The sequence below is a fragment of the Carassius auratus genome, chromosome 21, assembly GCF_003368295.1.
Source record: "Carassius auratus strain Wakin chromosome 21, ASM336829v1, whole genome shotgun sequence".
NCBI classification, from domain to species: Eukaryota; Metazoa; Chordata; class Actinopteri; order Cypriniformes; family Cyprinidae; genus Carassius; species Carassius auratus.
The window spans coordinates 23,113,152-23,136,883 of NC_039263.1; the positions used below are offsets into that span (position 1 = coordinate 23,113,152).

General features: G+C 33.6%; 2 protein-coding genes across 10 annotated transcripts in view; one reads left to right on the top strand and one right to left on the bottom strand.

Annotated features, from left to right (window-relative positions):
* The first annotated feature begins 2,330 nt into the window (after positions 1 to 2,330).
* Positions 2,331 to 4,803, top strand: LOC113039008 (cyclin-dependent kinases regulatory subunit 2). Its single transcript, XM_026196868.1, has 3 exons — positions 2,331 to 2,555; positions 2,840 to 2,967; positions 4,103 to 4,803. The coding sequence occupies exons 1-3, from the start codon at positions 2,497 to 2,499 to the stop codon at positions 4,144 to 4,146; spliced, it is 231 nt and encodes a 76-aa protein (XP_026052653.1). The 5' UTR covers positions 2,331 to 2,496; the 3' UTR covers positions 4,147 to 4,803.
* Positions 4,804 to 6,490: 1,687 nt separating this feature from the next.
* The window catches only part of LOC113038994 (semaphorin-4D-like), a 56,306-nt gene continuing 39,064 nt past the window's right edge, over positions 6,491 to 23,732 (bottom strand). For 6 of the 9 annotated variants that reach the window (XM_026196833.1, XM_026196837.1, XM_026196836.1 and 3 more), the window contains 9 exons: positions 23,560 to 23,676; positions 22,016 to 22,167; positions 20,218 to 20,393; positions 19,879 to 20,035; positions 18,109 to 18,331; positions 16,854 to 16,969; positions 16,569 to 16,738; positions 14,590 to 14,636; positions 11,986 to 13,292 (listed from right to left, as the gene is read on the bottom strand). In XM_026196833.1, coding sequence (XP_026052618.1) covers positions 12,388 to 13,292; positions 14,590 to 14,636; positions 16,569 to 16,738; positions 16,854 to 16,969; positions 18,109 to 18,331; positions 19,879 to 20,035; positions 20,218 to 20,393; positions 22,016 to 22,167; positions 23,560 to 23,676 — 2,063 coding nt within the window. In that variant the 3' untranslated portion in view covers positions 11,986 to 12,387. Of the gene's footprint in view, positions 6,941 to 7,926; positions 8,001 to 8,076; positions 8,290 to 10,135; positions 10,283 to 11,086; positions 11,530 to 11,985; positions 13,293 to 14,589; positions 14,637 to 16,568; positions 16,739 to 16,853; positions 16,970 to 18,108; positions 18,332 to 19,878; positions 20,036 to 20,217; positions 20,394 to 22,015; positions 22,168 to 23,559; positions 23,677 to 23,732 lie in introns of those variants that run through there. The other 3 variants (XM_026196839.1, XM_026196840.1, XR_003274840.1) reach the window with 3 other exon arrangements.

Consider the following 23,732-nt stretch of genomic DNA (forward strand, 5'->3'; position numbering starts at 1 on the left):
TATCTAACACTACAGCTCTTCTCACGCAGTTTACTCACCGTGGAAAAGAGTTCATCAGGTTCATCTTCCTTTCATAACACACCTAAAACAAGAAAAACACAGAAAACCTGTTACAAACATAGGCTACAAGAAATCTAACTTTTTCACTGTAAATGTATGAATTACGCATTATATGCTCTATATGTGTATATTTATACGCATAGTGAGAACTGAGTTAGTGGGTGGCGGACTGTGTGTGTGTGTGTGTGTGTGTGTGTGTGTGAGTGTGTGTGTGTGTGTGATTTTCATAGTCGTGACTGAAGTGTGTCGGGTTCACTCCTACACACATGCTCATTAAAACAGCAGGAAGTATTAAAAATGGGAGAGAGAGAGAGAGAGAGAGAGAGAGAGAGACAGAGACAGAGAGAGAGAGTGAGACAGAGAGAGACAGAGAGACAGAGAGAGACAGAGAGAGACAGAGAGAGAGAGAGAGAGAGAGAGAAAGAAACAGAGAGAGAGAAATAACTCAGACGTCTTTCCTTGTCCAAGTCCAAAAATCACATCACATGATCACATGTCTGTTGGGACACATGAGTACGGCTGCATGATTACGACAAAAAATATCATAATTGTTGATTATTCCCTTTAAATTGTAATTGCAAATATTACTTATGATTATCAAAATGTACATTGATTGAGGTTTATACCATTGTTTGAAGCAACTGCATGGCAATATTTTTAGATTAAAATAAACAAGGTGAGAAACTGAAAAAAAAAAATCCTTTCTACTAAGCCTCAAATATAAATAATACAGTGCATTGTTTTCTTCTTTAAATAAAAAATTTAAAATGATATGCATATTATAATGTTATAAGGTAAGATAACCTGTAGAAAGAAAAGATATTGAGCATGCAGAATAACATAAGTGGATTTTAAATGACTAATTGGCGTTTTTTTAAACGATAACGTAATTTTAGCATCCATAATTGTAATCACGATTAGAAATCTGACTAACTGTGCAGTCGCCATATGAGGTATTGTTGCTCAAACAAGACAAATTTTATTCCAGTTGACCAACAGTGAGGTTTAGCATCCTAAAAGCATTTGTTTAACTAAAACTGCAGATTTACAATAGACTATTTTTGTGATGTGGAACTTAAGGACCCTAAAAGATTCGAATGAATGTCTACATACTGTATAAAACATGTAAATACAGAATAAAGAATTAATATGCATTACATTTCAACACTGCATTTAACAGCGTAAACGTTTTGACTGCATCCAGACACATGCGGTAAGAGAGAGAGACGCTGCCTACAGGAACCTTTACTGTAACCATAGTTTCAAAGACAGCATAGCAACAGGAATGAGGTGAGGGGGCCGGCTTTAATGACTGGCAGCTCACATCCGGCAGATGCCATTGGCTGGTGCCAGCGAGTGTTTTCCGGTGTATTTAAGTGTACACTACATGCCACTACATGCACTTGCAGGAAGAATGAATTCAGGTGTTACTAGGATACCACTACATAAGATCAGCATTTGTTTTTGTGCAAACAATCTATGATGCAAATACCTGAGGATGAGTCACTATACTTGACTCATGAACAAAACTGATTATGATGGGTCATGTTTTTTGTGTGTTTTTAAATTCTCATGCATTTAGTATAGAAGATGATGATATATTATGCATCAGTGCACATCTCAAACCAAGTGCACTTTTAATGTGTAAGTCTTTGAGTTTATTTAATTGTTTAGTAGTAGTTGACATAATAAGTACATTTATAAAGATTTTTGATTAAGGAAAGTGGACAAAGTGGACATTTTCACCAATTTAAATTACCATTTTGAAGCTAAAATTACTGCTTATTATTTTATTTTATTTATTTTTTGACAAGAATATTTTTTGAATATTGAATGAATTACATAATTTTCTTTAATTCTGTTTTTAAAACGAATATAATGCATTTCATACGATTTTATTTGTTTATTTTTAGTTTGGGGAAAACTGTTTGCAAACGTTAAGCAATGACAGATTTTCATGTAATAAAAAATTAATTCTAATCATTAAAGAATAAAAATAAAACCGCTAAAATCAAATCAAACATTGTTTTCTTACGGTTATACTTTTTAAGGGTTACTAAAAGCTCTCAAATGATGAGCAAACCATCGAGCGTGGATCAAAAGAGCTTGACAAAGGAGCAGTAACGTTTCACACTTTACCTTGAGCATTTTTCTGAGGCAAAAATACATTATTATATTAGTATTTACCATGGTATTTACAGACGCATATACTTTTCCAACCGCGCTTTTCTCCGCCCCGACGTGCCCACGCTGCCTCCAGTCACATGACCACGGCCAACCAATCAGAAGCGGCGGCTCCGGTTGAATCGCGGGTTCAAAATCTAAACTGTATCGGTTAAATTCGTTCAAGTTTAGAGAGTGAGTTTGATCGAATCCTTCTTTCACGGATCAATACATCTAAATTTTGTCATACCCGACTTCATTTAACAATCTACAATGGCTCATAAACAGATCTACTACTCGGATAAATACACAGATGATCTTTATGAATACCGGTAAGATGAAAAACGAGGAGGACTTAGGCCTCGATGCGGCGTGCTTGTTTGTTTATCTGTTTAAACGTCACTCGTTTAGTCCTAACATTACATCTATACGAATTGCTTAGTATTGTTATTAATCTATTTGTTCCTACTAGAGGCATGTTTCGACGTGAATTCAAAACTAATGGTTGGATTTCCTCCCATGTGCTTTTTGTGTAGTGACGTCATCGCTTAGCATCACATTCATCTCTGATTGAAAAATGCAGTGAAATATTGTTGGTTGTCATTTGTGATGGCAGACACGTGGTCTTACCGCGAGAACTAGCCAAACAAGTGCCCAAATCCCACCTGATGACGGAGGATGAGTGGAGGAGGCTGGGCGTGCAGCAGTCGCTCGGATGGGTGCATTATATGATCCACGAACCAGGTCTGTCTGCACACAATCATCAGAGCCTGTGTGTGTGTGTGTGTGTGTGTGTGTGTGTGTGTTTACTCAAAAGTAGTGGTCGACCGATATGTGCCTTTTGACAGCCAATGCCGATATCTTGGAAAACAAGGGGGCCGACAGCCAATATTATTTATTATTATTATTATTATTATTATTCATATTTAAGAAGTTTGAAATAATTTGACAATGTATTGACACAAAATGTATAAAATAAATAAATGTGTAAAAGAAACATCCTTATACTTTAGATGACAGTATTTTTCACAAATGAATATTTAATACAAATATGCTTAAAAAGTAAACCCTGTAATCAACAGGGCACTCAGTATTCTGGGAAGTTTATCTGCATTGAGAATCGTATTTTTCAAATATAGCTGGGGTAAGCCTTATTTTGCATACAGCACACAGTGAAAATGACATGAATATGACAGTGGGCGAATGCATAAAGCACAGTATAATTTTAAATCACAAGCTTAAAGCATTCAATTAACACGGTCTGACCATTACACGGAGAACACGTGATCATGCTGGATTCACATACACAAGATCTCAGAACTGGATTCAACTTAGTTTGCAAGGTTTGTAAAATTAAAAGTTCATTAGTCATTCAAAGACTTGTTTAAATTATATAAATGCATATTTGCTTAATGCTGACGGCAAACGAGAAAGTATAATGTTTGCTTTCCTATTACTAATAGGCCAAATATTAAAGCAATCGTTATAATACAATCTGTATACCTTAATTACTTTGTTTAAACGTTCTATCTGATTATTAGACCGACTTCTATTCTTATTAGACAGAACTGTTAATGACAATGACGAAAAAGAGAGGGAGTGTGAGCACTCAAACGCTGCTCTCTCAGCACCGTCAAAATAAAAGTCCCACCTCGAACACATCGAACAAGCAGAAAAACATATCAGCCAATGGCGATATTCTTAAAAATAACAAACATCGGCCGATATATCAGGCTTGGCGATGTATCAGTCCACCACTACACAAGTCAGCTGATCTTTGACCATTTGATTTGAATCTGGCATTTGCAAGTTGTGTCCTGAATATTAAAGCCATTATAGGTGAGAAATCGCTAATATTTGCTTGTATTTTATTTTTCAGAACCTCATATTCTGCTGTTTAGGAGACCGCTCCCAAAACAATGACATTCAGGGATACTTGTCTCTTCTGGACCATTGCTGTGGTTTTCAGTGAATGCTAGAGAACTTAACCATGTTTCTGGACTCCTGTGACCATGCATTTCACTGCGATCATGCCTGAACAGAATCAAGTGATTGTGGGAATATATTTTCAGTGAAAAATTTAAGGGCTCTTAACAAAACCATGACATTCAAGTGCCTCTCTGAGTGATGTTAAACCTTTAATAAAAGTTTGTGCTGCATCATCAGTGTTTAGAAATGTAAATCAGTGTTTAAGTGGCTGAGCTCAATTCATTTTGGAGATAAAAGATGTACTGTATGCTGAAGGGAGATCATTTGTGTGTATCTAGTTAACGTATTGGCCATTCTCAGGTTGAAATTTTTCGTTTGCATTAATTCTTCAGGGAAGGCGATTGTAATACTGTACAGATGCTTTATAAAGTTTGAAATGTGCTTATCACAAATGAAAAAAACTTTAAGGTAGTTGTAGAAGAGCCATGTTGACAGCACTATCAGCAACTGTGCTACTTAAGAACGGTTTATATGGAGAAAAAAATGTTTTGAGCCTTTATCATTAATTGCTTTTGAAAAAAAATAAAATGATGATTGTGTAAACTTATTTTATCCTTGCTGCTCTTTATAATAAAATATTAAAATGCCACATATCTGCTTTTTGTAAAGTTTTTCTATCAACATTTCAACACATGATGGCGCCACATCGCGGTTTGAAAAACAGATTCGGTGTTGCTAACATTGGACTTAATTGTTAAAAGGATACTTCCTGGCTGGCAGGTAGGGTTTTGATAAAAAATTGTCTGTCTATGCAATAAAAGCGCGGTTTAAAATCTGCTACACGTCTAGAGAGTAAGTAAAAACGAGAATTAAGGGATGTGGCGAAAACGGTAAGAAGACTTCAACACCCATAATGCACCGGGCTCGTTCAGACTATCCGTGAGTGGGGGCACAAAAAGGCGGAAACGCGATCTGTAGTTTGGTTGAAATTCGGGAACTTACGCTTTAAAAACAACTATTTAAATAACAAATATATGTAATTGATAAATTATAATAATAAAATACAAATTAACTTTTTATTGTTTGCGAAACGAGTCCTGTTTTGTTTCTGCAAACAATGCAGAAATACAATTTTATTCAATGCTAAAAAACCCAGACATCTTTCCTGGCCTTACTTAATATATAAAAAAGACGACAATCACAACATTTGCACGTTGTATGACCTCGATAGCTGTCAAAATGACAAAAGCCACTAGCTTTGCCCTCTTTGGACCTTTAAACATCTAGCAGGCCTGTTCCGTGCTAATAAAGGTCCCTGGCCTTTGCTGGATCAAGACCAAATTGACTTTCAAATTTTGACTTTCATATTTATTGAGTCTGTTTTATCCAAGTACAGTGTGTTTTAATTCAATTCACTTTGCATTAAATCGACTCACCTGTGGCTGGATCTCACTCATTTTCGGTTTCTGAAGGAACCGCATCCTGTATGTGGCAAAATATGCTCCTAATGAATAGAATAGGAGGTAAAGTCTCCAAGCACAGTATAAACCCACACACGTTTCATCTGCTCATGTGTAAAACCAGTGATTTAAGACTCTTGTGGAAGCATGTACTGAACGTGCACTGTGTGACAGATATACTGTTGCATATGCAAATAAAAATTGCATGCTAGTTTTCAAAACATTGGTAGCTGATCTATAAAATGTGATTTATAAGTTTAAATGAAATGCTTGTATGTACTGTGGTTTTATGCAGGAGGAGGAATTTTTACTAAAGCAACAAAGACTGAAGGTCATCTACCCTTGTTTAGAGGTTTAAACAATGACTTTAATAGGTTTGTAAGAGTCTCTCTGTGTGTGTGTGTGTGTGTGTGTGTGTGTGTGTTGTACAGGTCTGGATCAGCTGGTAAAGCAGCACGACTGGTTATAAGGATAAATGAGACAACGTTGACCTTGGTCATTATCAACTAAAACTAAAGCCATAAAAAACACAATTTTTGTTATTTAAAAAAAAAAAAACATTTTAATTTAATTTCAACTAGTTGCCAAAGCAACATTTCTAATTTTAAAATTAAATTGATGTACTAAAATAATAAATTTATTTTTTTATGTTGTTTTTTTAATTCAGGTATTTGAAATTTCTTATTTTATTTTAGTTTAACTTGATAAACTAAAACTGAATTAAAGATTAATAAATAGATACAGACAGATAGACAGATAGATAGATAGATAGAATCCAAAATCTTAATAAAAACTATAATAGTATCTCAGTGATAATGAAATAACATTGGTAAAAATGCTTCACGTGTTTAGAAAACATGGTCTCTCACAAGTTATAGAAATATTATTTATTGTGGTTGCAACCTCTTTTGGAGGACAAAAAATATTCTAGTAACTTCTTTGAAACACATCTGCTCAGATAAACACGCGATTATTTAAATAACTCAAGAGGACTATTCTAAACAAATACTGCTTTCACGAACATGATTCGGTGTCATATATATTTATATCTTATAAATAGAAGTGTGCGGTCGGTCGAGGAAAAGCAGTTGTCATAAGCCTGAGAGGCTCGTGTCACTGCACTCGTCAAACAGCCGGGAATCCTGACGGGATCCATGGATCAGGAACAGACTCGGAGCACCCACCACACACCAGCAGTGTGACATGAGCTCTGTGTGTGTGTGTGTGTGTGTGCTCTCGTCCAAGCGTCTGTCCCTGGAGACAGAAAATGATGCCATGATGAGTGATATTAAGGCGCTTCAGAGAACACCCTGTCCATCACAGCTCTCCTACAGGACAACAACAAAAAACAACAGAGCAACATCAGCATCATCACAAACACATGAGGAGATCATCAGCCCACACACAACTAAAACATACAGAATGCATCTAAAATAAATAATAAAATCAAATAAATATAAAATATTAAAGAAAAAAACATTTAAATAAAATATACAAAATAAGACAAAGTATAAAGTAAATAAATATACATTTTTATTAAAATAAAATAAAATAAGATCTATTTAAAATAAAAATAATAAAATAAATAAAATTAAATCAAATAAAAAAATTATAAAATATTATTAAATCTAAAATAAAAATAAATATTAAATCAAATAAAAAATCAAATAAAAAATATTAAATTAAATCTAAAATAAAATATTAAATATGTATTTTGCGGGTTGGGGGTTAAAAGGACATCTTTATTTGTTCAGTATTTGCTGGAACTATTTTAAAGAAGCTTTTCTATGTCTAATTGGCCTCACTACCAACCCTAAGTCTCATGAGGCAGTATTTTGAATGTGGAAATGCATTAGGAATAAACAATGCAGATATTTTTTTAGCTCAGCTGTTGTAAATACTGAATCAAGGCACTTTCACCTTTACCAAATATGTGCAGTGAGCCAAAATGTGTCTGAAATCAAACAAGCACTATAACATTCAAAAGTTTGGGATTAGTCTCTCATAGTCATCAATGATGCATTTATTGCATCAAAAACACAGTAAAAAATTGTGAAATATTATTACTATTTAAAAAAAGCTGTGAATATCTATTAAACTGTAATTTATTCCTGAAATCAAACCTGAATTTTCATCGTCATTACTCCAGTCTTCAGTGTCACATCATCATTCAGAAATCATTCTATTATGCTTAAGAAACATTTCTGATCATAATCAATGTTGAAAACAGTTCTGCAGCTGTGAAATATCGTTCCTGATGATCATTCAGGAAAAGTGTGGTAAGATCAGTTCTGCTTGTTTGTGTCTCCCTCACCCATGCTTTCTTCCACTGCTGCAGGAGTGTGTCGTGGTCGGTCAGAGCGGTTCTCCAGCGCTCCACAGCCTCGTCTGAGAGCACACAGACACACGTTACAGCACGTCACAGGTCAGACTAACACACACAGTGTGATGATGAAAGCTTTACCTCTGCTGTCGAGCCGAAGCTCCACTCTGGACACGTCGGTTCCCGCAGCAGACACAGCTGTACACTCGTACTGGACGTCTTTATTCAAAGCCTCCTCCCTCAGCCAGCTGCTCACCAGCACAGCATCATGGGAAACCACCTGTCTATATTCAGCGACGCGAGTCTCGAGCTTCTGCCCGTTTATGTGCCACTCAACACTTACATCTCTAGGACCTGAAGGAAAACTGCACTTACATATGGATCCTACAGGGTAATTAGCACTTCAGTACACACACACACACACACACACAGTGTGAACAAGGCACGTCCAGTCATCTTCATCTACATCATGCTGTCTGTTATCACACTCTCGTAATACATGCATAACAAACTGTAGCTCCAGATCAGAAAGTGACTATATGTATCACTATGTATTTGCTAAAGCTGGATGATCACGTCAATGATGATCACTTTTTTTCTGTCCCTGTATTCCCACACTTGTTTTTGTTTTCAAATGTTGTAATTGTTTTTTTTTTACGTTTTGCAAAAAAAAAAAAAAAAAAAAATGCTTAGGTCACTTTCAATTATTTAAAAAATGCATGAATTAATCCCAAAAGAAAAATAGTTTGTTCCAGTCATTATGACCTTTTTTATTTTATTTAGATGAAAATGCTGGTTAAATGTTATTAAATGTTATTGCATTGAACTAAAACAAATTACTACCCTTTTTACCAATTTCTTTTGCTTCAAGTAACATAAAAAATGGTAAAATTATAAGATCCAAGTTTTGGTGATAATACAGCATAATAAGAGACTTTTTAAAAGGCTGGTTATTTCTGATTAGAAAACCAAATGATGTAAAGGATTTTCAGCAGCATAAGGGTTAAATGAGTGTTTCCAGCATCACCACAAGAAACTTTGACTCCCTCAGTTTGTAAAAACTAAAACATTGCACAATAAAATACATGCCAAATACACACATTATTAACCTTATTAAAACCAGTAACTTTCATCGGTACTGGGAGTACATAAAGGATGCACATGGTGACGCATAACACAAAGTTCATCCACCAAGAAATCAGTTGATCTCTCTCTCTCTCTCTCTCTCTCTCACACACACACACACACACACACACACGTTTAATGCCACTGCAGGAAATGACTGATATACTGTCCTCTCCTGATGATAATGGAACAGTTCTTATTAATATAGTGTAGATTCAAAGATGATAAATATGAATTATCCATTAGTACATGAACGTTCAAAGGTTTGGGGTAAGTAAGATTTTTTTTTTTAAAGAAATTCAAAGATCAGCAATGGAAATAAACATTTATAATATTGAATACTGAAAATACAGCTGCGCATCACAGAAATAAATTACAGTTTGCAATAAATCCACATTAATTTTTTTTAATTGTATTGATATTTTACATTTTTATTATTTTTAATATTTCTAGTTCCTCACTAAGATTCTGTTTGCATGTAAAAACAAGATATAATATACATTTCAACACAATAAACAGTGTTTCACATGTTTTGCCATTCCAAAATTTATTTAGCTTTTTACCAAAAAAAAAAAAAAAAAATCAGAAAAAAACTTTGTACATCTTTTTCATATGTACATATATTGTATTTACACTGTACACGACTGGAAGGTCCATCAGTCCTTCAGTCAAACAACAAGACACGACTCAAAACAACACAGGAGAGGCCAAACCAAAGCCAGAATCATCCATTAGGATCCGAATCTGAATAATTCAAATATTATTCACCAATAAACATATTCATTCTTGACGCGCTCTTAAAAAACAAAAAAAGGGTGTAAAAATAAAAATGTGAAAACATTTTAGGCATCAGACGGTGTGCAGAAGATCTGGATCATGCAGACACACAAACACTGTCTAAATACTCTTCAGTGACTTCCTCTTTCTCTCCTCTACTTCCTGTCTGACTTCTGGCTCCTGGGCCAGTCTGAACACTGTGCAGGAGGAGCGAAAGAAGTCACACTTCAGAGTACTGAGACGAGACTGATGAGTGAGAGAGAAAGGTCAGAGGTCAGAGGTCAGAGGCAGCACTCACCCAAGGCCAGGCAGAAGAGCAGAAAGGCCTGGTGAGGGTGAACGCTCCAGGACTGCTCCCTCAGAAGAGGAGGAATCAGACGAGCCCCGGCCAGAGACCAGGAGGAAGAGGAGGAAGAGGAGGAGCCGGGCAGGGACAGGGGGGAAGCTGAGACACAGGAAATGGAGGGAGAGAGACAAACACAAGAGTGTGCTGAGAATCAGAGGAGGACAGCAGAATCAGAAACGCCACCGACACCGGACAGGTCACATGTCACCCCAAAATCAAAGGAAAAACATACAAGACCATTTATGCTTTTTTTTTCATGAGATTTAAGCACATCTCTTTCTATTTCCATAATGACAAAAAAATGCTTTATATGTACAGTCATGAATATTGTCATACAGTCATAATCATCATCATTATTATTATTAAACGTATCCATTTAGCAGATGCTTTTATCCAAATTACTATTACATATATATATATTAAAATGTCAAAGCACTGTCAAAATGAAAATAAAAAAAAGTTGCTAAGAATTATTTTTAGATTACAGCGCAAAATCAAAAGTTAGTTATATATAGCATAAATAAATAGCATAAAGAAAAAACTGTTTTTGTGACATTTAGGAGCAGATGTCTTCTTAATATATTAATTAACACAATGTCAAAAAAAACAAAAACAACATGTAGTCATTAATTACTACACATTTGTATTTATTTTATTCTATTTTTATATTCAAATCATAGCAAAAAGGTACTTAAAAAGTGTAATTTTATGCAAAACAAATAATAATAATAATAGAAATTGTTTCCCACCAGAAAGTTATACTGTCAGGATGTCAAATAAATGTCAAAATATGAAATGCAAAATGCAAAAAAAAAAAAAATTATGCCAAAAAAGCTAAACAAAGCTAAACTCCAAAAAGTAGTTTTTCTTAAAAATGAAATAAAGAAATAATGTCTAAATGGAGAAAGAATAGAAAAAAAGAATAATATGTTCCTAAAAATTTACATTTCATTTTTATACAAAAATGTATTGGTTTTTCTTTAAATTTTGGGGTTTCTTGACATTTTTTGTGATATTTGCACTATAATTCCTGACATACAGTTTAATAATATAATATCTTTAAAAAATATCTGAAACATAAATCTTTCAAAGCTGACGTTTGTGGACTACAGTGGAACAGTCTCATGAATCAAACGTATTGTTGTGTGAGACAGCGGCCCTTTCGCAGGTTTAGTGTGTTAGACATCTCATCTGCACCAGCCACAGGAAGCTGTGTTTTTGGTCTGGTTAATTTACGCCAGGATCCGTTTCAGTCTGGCTCATGTTTGAGCTCTTCCAGATCAGTTCTTCATCATGAGATCCAGCTTGTGTGACACTGAAAGCATCCCTGAGATTCAGACCCAACACTGCAAGAATGTTTTACTCAGAATATCAGCTCTTTCCATCGTGAACATCTCAACATTCTTAAATCAAGATACATTTACATCAGAAGGAAAATTAATTCTGAGAAAAAAAAATCTCTAAATGAATTATGCTTAAAACTCAATATATTTAATGCTTAAATTGTCTATATATATATATATATATATATATATATATATATATATATATATATATATATATATATATATATATATATAGATAGATATATATAGATATATATACATAATGTTATGTTATATTTAGCTGTTTTTGTGACATTTTGGCAGATTTCTTCTAATAAGAATAAGGCCAAAAAATTGAAATTGAAATCGAACTTTCAGAACAAGAACAAGAACAAATGAGATTTTTTTTATTGTTTATTACTGTTACGAAATTATTTCAAAATGCAAAAAAAAATTAATAAATAATAATAATAAAATAAAAAAAACAATTGTGTTTCACCTAAAAATAGAAGGAAAAAAATGACAAGAAATTATATTTTCCTAAAATTAAACACTGACAGATTATTTTTCCCCCAACTGTAAGCAAACACTTTAATTAAACTTTTCTTTCATAAAGCAAGACTCAAGAATATGTGTGTTGATTTAAGAATATTTAGATATTTGTAAACAGAGAACATGACTAAGAAATACTTTTTTGCAGTGCAAGTCAAAGATGAACGTCAGACGCCCCACAAATATTCAAAAACAGTCCAGTGCTCCAATTTGGAAAACATCACGAAACTTACCAATTTGGTAAACAATGTTTCCAATTTGGAATCTTATTTGGAATTCTGCGGTTTGTTCTTGCAGAGCTGAGTTGATTCTGTGAATGTGAGCGTATCAGACGTCTGCGTCTGCGAACTCGATCGGCTGCGACGCACAGTCCACGTCGAAGGGCTGATCTTTCGAGGGACTGTCGTCACAGCCGGATGGAACGCCGCCGTTCCCACATTCCGGCTCCGTCTCGTATCCGGTGTCTCTGAGCGTGCGCAGCGGATGTGCTCCGTTCTGATTGGCCAGATCCGTCTTTTCCTGCGCTGGCTCCATCAGGCCGGCCTCGCAGGCTGCATACTCCGGCTGTGGCTTTTTGCTGGAGCCGAGCAGCGCGGATCGCAGGCGGAGACATGGCGCAGGCAGGTACTGCATGTAACAGTTGTACGCCATAGCAGCGAGGAAGAGCAGGAAGAAGAGCAGGAAGAGCGACAGCAGGGTCACGCTGTTGTCATGCTGGATGTATTTAGCCGAGGGGTCGAGCGTCTCGGTGCGTGTGGGTAAGTTGCTGACCTCTGGAGGGATGTAGGGTTTGGGTTTAATGGCGTTGCTGGGAGGGGTTGTTAGTGAGGACACGTCCGTCTGAGTCGGTGTTAGTCCTGAGCCGTTACTGGTATTACCTTCCTGTGGTGGGAGCGTAGACGCAGTGCTGGACGGACGCAGAGTAGATACAGACGTCACGCTCTCGGGAAGCTCCAGTCGAAGCATATATCCCATCACCAGACGTGTGAAGTTCTGTCCCCCGGACGCTTCGACTGACCAGCACTCGTAGCGGCCGGTGTCCTCCGGCGTCACGCTGTAGATCAGCAGCCCGTTCTCACTCAGCAGGAGGAAGCGTGAGGCTTCGGTCAGGACGCGGCCGTTGAGCTTCCACAACACCTGAGCCAGGTTTGAGCGCACCGGACACGGCAGATCGGCAGAAGCACCCGGCTTCACCAACACCTGCTGATAGTCGCTCACCACCAGAGGAGCCGCTGCAACACAGAGACAATTATGGGTCAGCTCTGCTACATCAATACACTCTGTTATTAGTTTGACAGGGAGAAGCATGAGTAGAGTTGGGAATCCAAAATCAAGTCCAATTCCAGAATCGGATACTTAAGGTAAGGAATCAGATACTTGTTGTAAAATAAACATTTCAGTTCCACCAATCAATTCTGGTGTGCTTTTTCTCTTTTATTTTTAGGTGGTGAAAAGGGGCTGTTAAAAATAGTTTTTTTCATTGATTCATTTATTCAACAGATTCATTCGGAGTCATTGAATCATTCCATGAGGTTTTTGTTAGTTCTTCAGGATTTTGAGAGAACTACAACCATGTATCCAGAATCTAGCAGCACTAAACGGCTCTAAATCTAGTCTAGTTTTTTATGTAGCATGCTGTTTCTTGTTCATGGTATTCAGCAGCAATTAAATGTTTTGCAAAAAGACACACAAAAGTAAATAAGTTTAGTTTTTTGCTGTTGTTTACATTTTTTCATATTGCTGTTCATTCAATTGAACTGTTATACTGGTGCTTATAAATTAAAACAATTAAATTCTTGCTTTTGTTCGTGTAGTTAAGAAAACATGCCATGATAATTTAGAACCAGGCGTGAACAGTATTTCACTTCATGTTTTGAGAATCTACCTGGCAATGACTCTGACTGAAATTAACGCAATTATTGATTTATATAAAGTTACATGAATTTAAATATATATTATATATCAAATAAATAAATCTGTAAATTAATTAATTAACTAATTTACAGATTTATTTATCTGTTATTTAATTTCTGAAACTCTTTCATATTTTTTACAATTTGCTATAAATATAAATGAAAAGTCTCTCTCTCTCTCTCTCTCTATATATATATTAACAAACCATACGTAAATTATACAAATTATAAATTATTATTCCGCTGAATCTAAAATTATAAAGCATAAGTTATATTATAAAAAATTATTAATCTAAATAAAATATTTATAGTATATAAAAAATAATAAATGCAAAAAAACATACATTTATAATCACATACAATAAATGTATAATAAATTATAAAGATTGAAACGTAAACATTTCCTAGCACTAGTCTAGTACACACTCAAATGCACCTTTAATCTAACATTTTCTGTTAGTAAGTACACGTCTCTATAATTATTAGATTAACAGTGACGATGTTCTCATGCGCTCTTGTTTCTGTCCATCTGTGTCAGTTACTGTAAATCTAGACAGACAAAAACCAGGCACTAAAACAGGACTGTTTGAGCTCAGATTTAATATTGATGACACACCTGTAGGGCATATCCCAGCATCCCCTTTCAGGCTCTGAATCAACTTCCTGCAAAAACACACACAGATCAAAGTAAATACAGACACACCTAATCAAAGATGATAAAGCTGTCTGGCAAACATAGTCCAGAAAATACATTCAAAGGAGTCTTTAAAAGACTTACACTTTCAATTTAAGAAGTATGAACTAGTGAGAAATACTTGCAGAAATGAAAACCAAAATAGATTTAATCTAAATTATTATTCATATAAATTTATTTCCAAATAAATATGCAAATATTGTTTTAATAAATGTAATAAATTATACTAATATTTATAAATGATTATGATAAATAAAAAAAAAACTAAGCATAATAAAAAGTCCACTACACGGACTACGCAACAAAATTAAACAATGTTTGACAGCTTGGAAACCATTGCAACTTTTTGCCATTTAGTATCTGTTAATGCAACCAAAGTAATATGACCGTAAGAGAGACACATCCATGCATTTTATCAACCTCAATTAACAACTGCACAGAATTTCTGCAAATGCAGTTGTCACTACCTGCGTTTCTGAGGAGTAAATGCATTTGTCACTACCTGTATTTTTCAGGAGTAAATGCATTTGTCACTACCTGTATTTTTCAGGAGTAAATGCATTTGTCACTACCTGTATTTTTCAGGAGTAAATGCAGTTGTCACTACCTGCGTTTCTGAGGAGTAAATGCATTTGTCACTACCTGTATTTTTCAGGAGTAAATGCATTTGTCACTACCTGTATTTTTCAGGAGTAAATGCAGTTGTCACTACCTGTATTTTTCAGGAGTAAATGCAGTTGTCACTACCTGTATTTTTCAGGAGTAAATGCATTTGTCACTACCTGTATTTTTCAGGAGTAAATGCAGTTGTCACTACCTGTATTTTTCAGGAGTAAATGCAGTTGTCACTACCTGTATTTTTCAGGAGTAAATGCATTTGTCACTACCTGTATTTTTCAGGAGTAAATGCATTTGGCACTACCTGTATTTTTCAGGAGTAAATGCAGTTGTCACTACCTGTATTTTTCAGGAGTAAATGCATTTGTCACTACCTGTATTTTTCAGGAGTAAATGCATTTGTCACTACCTGTATTTTTGAGGACTAAATGCAGTTGTCACTACCTGTATTTTTCAGGACTAAATGCAGTTGTCACTACCTGTATTTTTGAGGACTAAATGCAGTTGTCACTACCTGTATTTTTCAGGACTAAATGCAGTTGTCACTACCTGTATTTTTCAGGAGTAAATGCAGTTGTCACTACCTGTATTTTTCAGGACTAAATGCAGTTGTCACTACCTGTATTTTTGAGGACTAAATGCAGTTGTCACTACCTGTATTTTTCAGGACTAAATGCAGTTGTCACTACCTGTATTTTTCAGGACTAAATGCAGTTGTCACTACCTGTATTTTTGAGGACTAAATGCATTTGTCACTATCTGTATTTTTCAGGAGTAAATGCATTTGTCACTATCTGTATTTTTCAGGAGTAAATGCATTTGTCACTACCTGTATTTTTGAGGACTAAATGCAGTTGTCACTACCTGTATTTTTGAGGACTAAATGCATTTGTCCCTACCTGTATTTTTGAGGACTAAATGCATTTGTCACTAGCTGTATTTTTGAGGACTAAATGCAGTTGTCACTACCTGCGTTTCTGAGGACTAAATGCATTTGTCACTACCTGTATTTTTCAGGAGTAAATGCATTTGTCACTACCTGTATTTTTCAGGAGTAAATGCATTTGTCACTACCTGTTGCATTTGTCACTACCTGTATTTTTGAGGAGTAAATGCAGTTGTCACTACCTGTATTTTTCAGGAGTAAATGCAGTTGTCGAACTCTCATATTTGAGTGAATTATGCATGTACAGAATGTGATTGAGGAGTAAAAGGTGAACTGACAACCAAATTTATCTGCAGATTGTATATGGCCAGTGTGAACGTAACTTCTCATTTCTCACCGTGGATCGGCATCATGCTGGAAAATATTGAGGCAGGAGGCCGAGCGTGGGTCCCAGGCACAGTACGGGTCCCGCGCCAGAACACAGTCCACACAGGATGGGTACTTCTCACAGAACGCTGTGGGAGACTGAACCACACCGGAGTCTGATCCAGCATACAGGAACCGTGCCTGAGACACACAACACATGAGGAACCAGAGAAACAGCTTCCCTGCTCACAAATCATTCAATATGTTTGTGGATTTCCTTCCTCATGATTCTTCACTCGAAGGTCACGGTTCTTACCACTTGTGAGGAGAGCAGAAGTGTTTTAATCGGCTCGGGGTTCTTCAGCAACTGAATTTCCTCCACCGTGTGAACCTCGCCCTCCAACACGAGCGACTTGTGCAGCAAACCTTTATCTGGAAACACATTCAGAGATTAAAATAGCAACAAGATGTGATCTAAATGAGCTTCATGACACTTGGTTGTAAAGACACAAATCAAAGCCAGACTTTCACATCCTGTGGTTAGCACATCCTTTCACAGATTTCACCACATACACTGATGGCGATGGCGAAAATGACAGAAAAAAAAATAAAATAAAATAAAGTAAAAAACATAAAAGGTAAATATTGCTGTTTATTCAAATGTACTGTTAAAATTACTACATATTTTTCCTTGTTTTCCTCACTGTTTTTCACTAGACAAACATGATTATTTATAACCAGATATGTACTGTATTTCACTTACTGTTTTAAGGAAAGTTATACTGTTATAATATAGTAAAGTTGTATTTAAAAAGTTGTCTAAAAATAAAATTATGATGAATCTAACACTTAAATGCTACGATTATATTAAAGTACATTAAAGTTTTGAGAGATAATTGAAAAATATCTTAAGAAATCTATAAAAATTTATAAATTGATTTATATATATATATATATATATATATATATATATATATATATATATATATATATAGCAGTGGCTGTTTAAATTATGAATCCTCTGGATCTTCTAAAACAAATATCATCTAAAATTATATAAATAGAAATAACAAATTCTGATGTTTGACCTGATTCTTAAATTATAGTATACTATAGTATAGTCACCTATAAAGTATTGAGGAATACGTTTAGAAAAAAATACACAGATATATATATATATATATATATATATATATATATATATATATATATATATTTTTTTTTTTTTTTTAAAGTTGCTGTTTATTAAATTTTACTGTTATATTGATGCTTATAAATTAAAATGACGTGATAACAAGCATGCAAGAATGGATATTATTATTATTATTATTATATTTACCTGCTTATAAAATCATTAAGTATATTTAAACATTGCATGTTAAATCATCTTTTGATTTTACTGATGTTATTGTTTTCTGGTATGAATTTTATTTGTACAGTGCTATGATCAACTGCTGTTGTGTTTATCAGTACTTAATAAATGCACGAATGAAATGCATGAATGGATTTTAGTATAACAGCACTGAGAAATCCTGGCAGAAATCAAATGTATATGACTGCTGAATAAACACCGGTGCCGGTGAAAATGACGTGGTGGATGCTGCCGTCGAGGGCCTGCACTCTCTGGACGGCGATCTGCGTGTAGTTGACGTCTTTGGTGACGAGGCGTGGACCGTTCCCGATGGGCAGAACAGGGTCCTCCAGCAGAGGATGGTCCTTCACAAACTGCAGCGTCTTATCGGGCAGCTGCAGCGACGAGGTGATGTTCTGCCTGCGGTTCAGACTGCTGATGCACTGAAATATATAATCAACAGAGTTACACAGAAACACATTACTGTAATCTAATTACTTTTCCTGGTAAGTACCGCACTACATTTTACATTTATGCATTACATATTTGATTACAGTTACTTAAATAAATCACTGGACAATGTGAGCTAAAATGCAGAGTCCTACAACATTTGTGAGGTGAAAGGTCGTATTTAAATTCGTATGAGTCATATTTCAAAATGTTGCACTCAACATATTTTAGTCTGGCATTATAGTTTGGGAAAAGTTCAACAAGTGAATTTGTACAAGTTTATGTCACACTAATATAAGTAAAAATAAATGACTTCTCAGAATGAGATCATCTGCTGTATTAAGACGCATTGGCATCACAATTGCTTATTTCATTCGGATTATTTTATCAGAGAATATTTGTTTTCAACATGACTTTATTTAATAATAGACACTTGCAGATTTCTTTAGAAATAGCATACTGCATTTTTGTTCATTTTAGTGACTGGTATCAGGAAGATATTCACAGAGACTGAGAATGCAGAAAGCGCATCCAGTTTGTTTTCTTTATTTTTACCAAAAAAATAAATAAATAAAATGTTATGCTATAAAAATAATACTTAAAAGTCTCCCGTTATTTCAATCTAGCAACACTTTTTTATTTTATACAGATATTAATGTAAATTAATTCCGAGTTACAATTGAGAACATGCACTGATACATAAATATATATGGATTCTATGAACTGGTTTCTAAAAATCTATTATTTTTTTATAAAAATGTTTTTTTTATATATTTTATTTCATCCATTTCCAAACTGTTTGTCCTATGTTGTAAAAATGTATTTATTTTTAAGTTATTTAAGTTTTAATAAATTTTTTTGTATTATATTATTTAGCTTTTATTTACATGTATTTGTATTTCACATCTATATACATTAATATACAACTTTTAATTATTTTTTGTTTGTTATTTGGTTTATTTTCATGTTATTTGTCTTTATTTTTGTTTTATTATTATTTGCTTTTGTTTTATTGAAGTCTAATATATTCATACATTTATTTATTTCATTTCATTTCACAACCATATATTTTTCTGTTTTAATAATTTTTATTTGTTATTTGATTCATTTTCATGTTATTTTTCTTTATTTTTTGTTTTATTATTATTTGCTATGTTTTATTTAAGCCTAATATATTTATGCATTTATTTATTTATGTTATTTCATTTCACAACCATATATTTTTCTGTTTTAATTATTTTTATTTGTTATTTAGTATTATTATTATTATTTTTTTTTTCATTTTATTTCATTCTAATATTTATATTGTTTTAATTTTATTTCACATCTACTCATTTTCCAGTCTGCTTGTCCTACATACAGTCACATGCTTGTATTTATTTTATTCTATTATTATTTCACTTTCACATTGTATTGTTTTTTTATTTTGAACTGATTTTGTTTTATAAATCCTCTCACCTACAGCACCCTCTGATCTTACGGATCCTGTAAGCACACACATATATAACCACTGAGTTGCATGTTTTGTGGAAATACTAACCGCTCCGGGTCTGGGACTCGGGGTGATGCCGTTAAATCGGACCCACTTAGTGTGGGACTGTTCCACCGTGACCTTCTGCATGTACTTCCCTTTAGAGAACACCTCATGCACCGAACTCATGTTATATGCACAGACGGCGGACAGCCCAACATTCCCCCTGAAACACACAGAAAACCCTTTTGAAGAAAAGTCCCTTATGCATAAAAAAAATTATCTTCTTTTGATGCACAAAAGTCCAATCACTCAGATACAGTTGATTCTCTGACTCACAAAATGAAACGATGAATCAAGGCAAACTGGAGCAAGTGAACACACACACACACATACACACACGCTCACCATTGAGACGTGAAGACCCCATAAATGACGGTGTCTCTCCAGTGCGGCGCTTTCAGAATAAACACGTCATGAACCACGTTAAACACAAAGTTGAGCTCCGGCATTGAGCAGACCAGCTTAGCCTTCATAAACGACGTCCACTTCTTCTGCAGCGTCCGCTGACCGCCCAGATCGCCCTGTTACAGTGAGAGATACACACAAACATCTGCATGCTGTCATTTACATATTGCATGTATTTAAATAAATCTAAAGGTTTCAAACCATTGTATAAAAGTTCAAAAACTTCCATCATGTCACACACTTTTTCAGTTTTATTCAGTTGTTCATCAGGGGTGTTGTTGATAGCAGGATGGTAAAATTAAGAATAATAGTGCTATAATATATAATAAAACATTATTAAATGTTAGACTCAAAGCCAAGTTCTTGTCATAAAGTTTGAAATTGAATTAAAATGTTACTGTTTTTATTTTTAGAGTTATGTATCTGAATTATTTAGAACTATAGTACAATTTAATACCAATATTAATACACATTTTGTCATGTGGTTATGTGCTTAAATTTGATGCTTTTTAATTATATATATTATTTGTCTTTTTTATTAATATTATCAATTAACTTATATTTTTAGTTTTAATTTTAATATTAGGATTATTAATGCTTATATATACAGTATATATATAACTAATTTGTTTGTAAATTGTGTTATGTGGCTTTGTAATTTTAATTAGATTTGTTGGTATTCATTTTTATATTAGGTTTATTAATACTCATTTGTTTAAAATTTGTGGTTTTATAATTATTTTTTCAATATTAATATTTTAGTATTATTTATGAACATTATATTAATATTTTGAATTTTCAGTTTATTAATTATGTGCTTTTGTAATTTTTATAGTTTTTGATTTTTAAACATTAATATTTTAGTAATTAATAAACATTTTAATTAACATTTTCAGTAAGATGCATAATATTTTTGGTTCTACAAATTTTGGTTATTGATTTTAATACTAAGTTTATTAATACTATTTTTAGTAATTTTGTTATTTATATTCGCTTTAGTTTTTTGTTATTTACACACACTCACTCACACACACACACACACACACGACCACAAAACCACTATTAAGTGTAAATTTTTACTTATATAAATTGAGATTTATACACCATCTGAAAACTGAATAAATAATATTTCCATTGATGTATAGTTTGTTAGGATCTAGAAAAATCAAAATATTGAGAAAATCACCCTTAAAGTTGTCCAAATGAAGATCTTAGCAATGCATGTTACTAATCAAAAATTAAGTTTTGATATATTTACGGTTGGAAACTTACTAAATATGTATTGAACATGATCTTTACTTAAAATCCTAATGATTTTTGGCATAAAAGAAAAATCTATAATGTTGACCCATACAATGATTTAAAGTGACTTAAGACTGCTTTTGTGGTCCAGGGTCACATATAACATTAGCTTTTATTTTTATAAAGCTTCTAAACATCATTATGATTGCATGCTCTCATTCGCACCCTAATTATACATGATCAAGAAATGCTGACTCTTCATTACTAAACTAAAACCAAGACGTCGACAGATAACAGAGATGAAGATGATCAGATGTCAGATTTCACAAGAGCTTAGAGAAACTCTGTCAAAGGTGATAAAGATGGTTTTTACTGGAGAAAAAGAAATTCCCAACAATGCGGAGCAAATTTCCCGGAACAAGATGATTTTTCTGCCCTTAATAAAATCACAAGTCTGCTAAAGGACATGAAAGTGGGAGAAACTGCTGTTACGGACCTTACAAACGCGAGCGATTCTGGGGATCAGAAGCTTCCCGAAGAACTCGTACTCCACCGACACCTCGGTGAAGAAGTAGTAGATCTTATCATCGTCTCCTTCAGGACTGTCCTGCCCTTCTCGGATCACATCAGCGAAGACGAAACTGGGCTCTGAACACACAACAGAGTCACAACTGAGCTGTGCTAATTCTGCACACTATTATAGTTTACATGACAGCTTTTAGTTTTAGCTTAAATATGTGACCCTGGACCACAAAAACAGTCTTGAGTTTCAGTTTTTTTTTTTTTTTTTGATTTATGCATCATCTGAAAGCTGAATAAATAAGATTTTGTAAGGATCTGACAATATCTGGCTGAGATACAACTATTTCAAAATCTGAAGGTGCAAAAAAACCAAATATAAATATTGAGAAAATCACCTTTTAAAGTTGTTCAAATAAAGTTCTTAGCAATGCATATTACTTATAAAAAAAATTAAGATTTGTTATATTTATGGTAGGAAATTCATTTAATATCCTTTATTTAATATCCTAATGATTTTTGACCCATACCATGTATTTTTGGCTATTGCTACAATGTACCTGTGCTACTTATGACTGCTTTTGTGCTCCAGGGTCACATATTAGTTTTATTAATACTATTTATCTAAGAAATATTATGTGCTTTTATCATTTTATACACTTTTACAGTTGTATTCATATTTTGAATTAGCTTTTGTATTTAGTTTCATATTTTCAGTTATCATTTTAATATTCATGTTATTAATACTAGTAAATAAAAATAAAAATCAGCAATTTTGTTGTGTGCTTCCAACATTATTATTAGTTAAGCAGTCATATTTTATTATTTATACACTATTACAGGTTTTGTTAACCTTTTGAATTTACTTTTATTTTCATATTTTCAGTTTTTGTTTTAATATAGTTTTATTAATGCTTATATAAAAAAAAAACATTATAAACTTTATAATGTGCTTTTGTCTTTTTTATGCATTAACAATTCATATGCAAATACATTTTTACAGACTATTATAATGTTAGACAATTTTTTTTTTTTAATTAGTGTTCATTTAAATAATTTTATTTAATATTAGGTTTATTATTAGTAATATTAATACCTTTTTGTGTTTGCAATTTTGTTATGCCTTTAGTTTTTTATGCTATAAATATATCTTAGTACTAATATATATAGCAACAGACATAACAATAATTTACAATTTGAAAGAGATTTTTTTTATTTTTATTACATGGTCATTCCAGCTTTTATTTTTAATATATATTACTATTATGTATATATATATATATATATATATGAACAATATAATTACAGAATTAATTTATTTCAATGTATTAATTCCAGTGTTTCAACAAACATATTTCAGTTTGTAGCCAACTTTTCATCTAATAGACCACCACCTTTATTGTAATAAAAAAGTTTTGGTTTTCAATAACAACAACTGAATTCATAATGAATTCAAATTCATATTTCTATATTCATATGCACAGTGTTGTTTTTACGGCGGTGGACTGGTTAGCGTCGTACCGTTGAGCCAGGACGTCGAATACTCTGTGCGCAGTAAACTCTGAGACAGAGAAGATCTGGAGATGATCGGCTCGCTGCCCAGGAAGTTATACGCCGTTCCTGAGTACAGCTCACCATCTAAACAACAAACAGCCGGTCAAGCGCTCAGCACTTCTGGAAATACAGCAGACACA

Excerpts from the sequence above, each read along its gene's own strand:
- LOC113039008 (XM_026196868.1), top strand. The coding sequence starts at position 2,497 with ATGGCTCATAAACAGATCTACTACTCGGATAAATACACAGATGATCTT. Across the intron at positions 2,556-2,839 it reads GATGATCTTTATGAATACCG|ACACGTGGTCTTACCGCGAG; the intron begins GTAAGATGAAAA and ends TTGTGATGGCAG. Across the intron at positions 2,968-4,102 it reads TTATATGATCCACGAACCAG|AACCTCATATTCTGCTGTTT; the intron begins GTCTGTCTGCAC and ends TTTATTTTTCAG.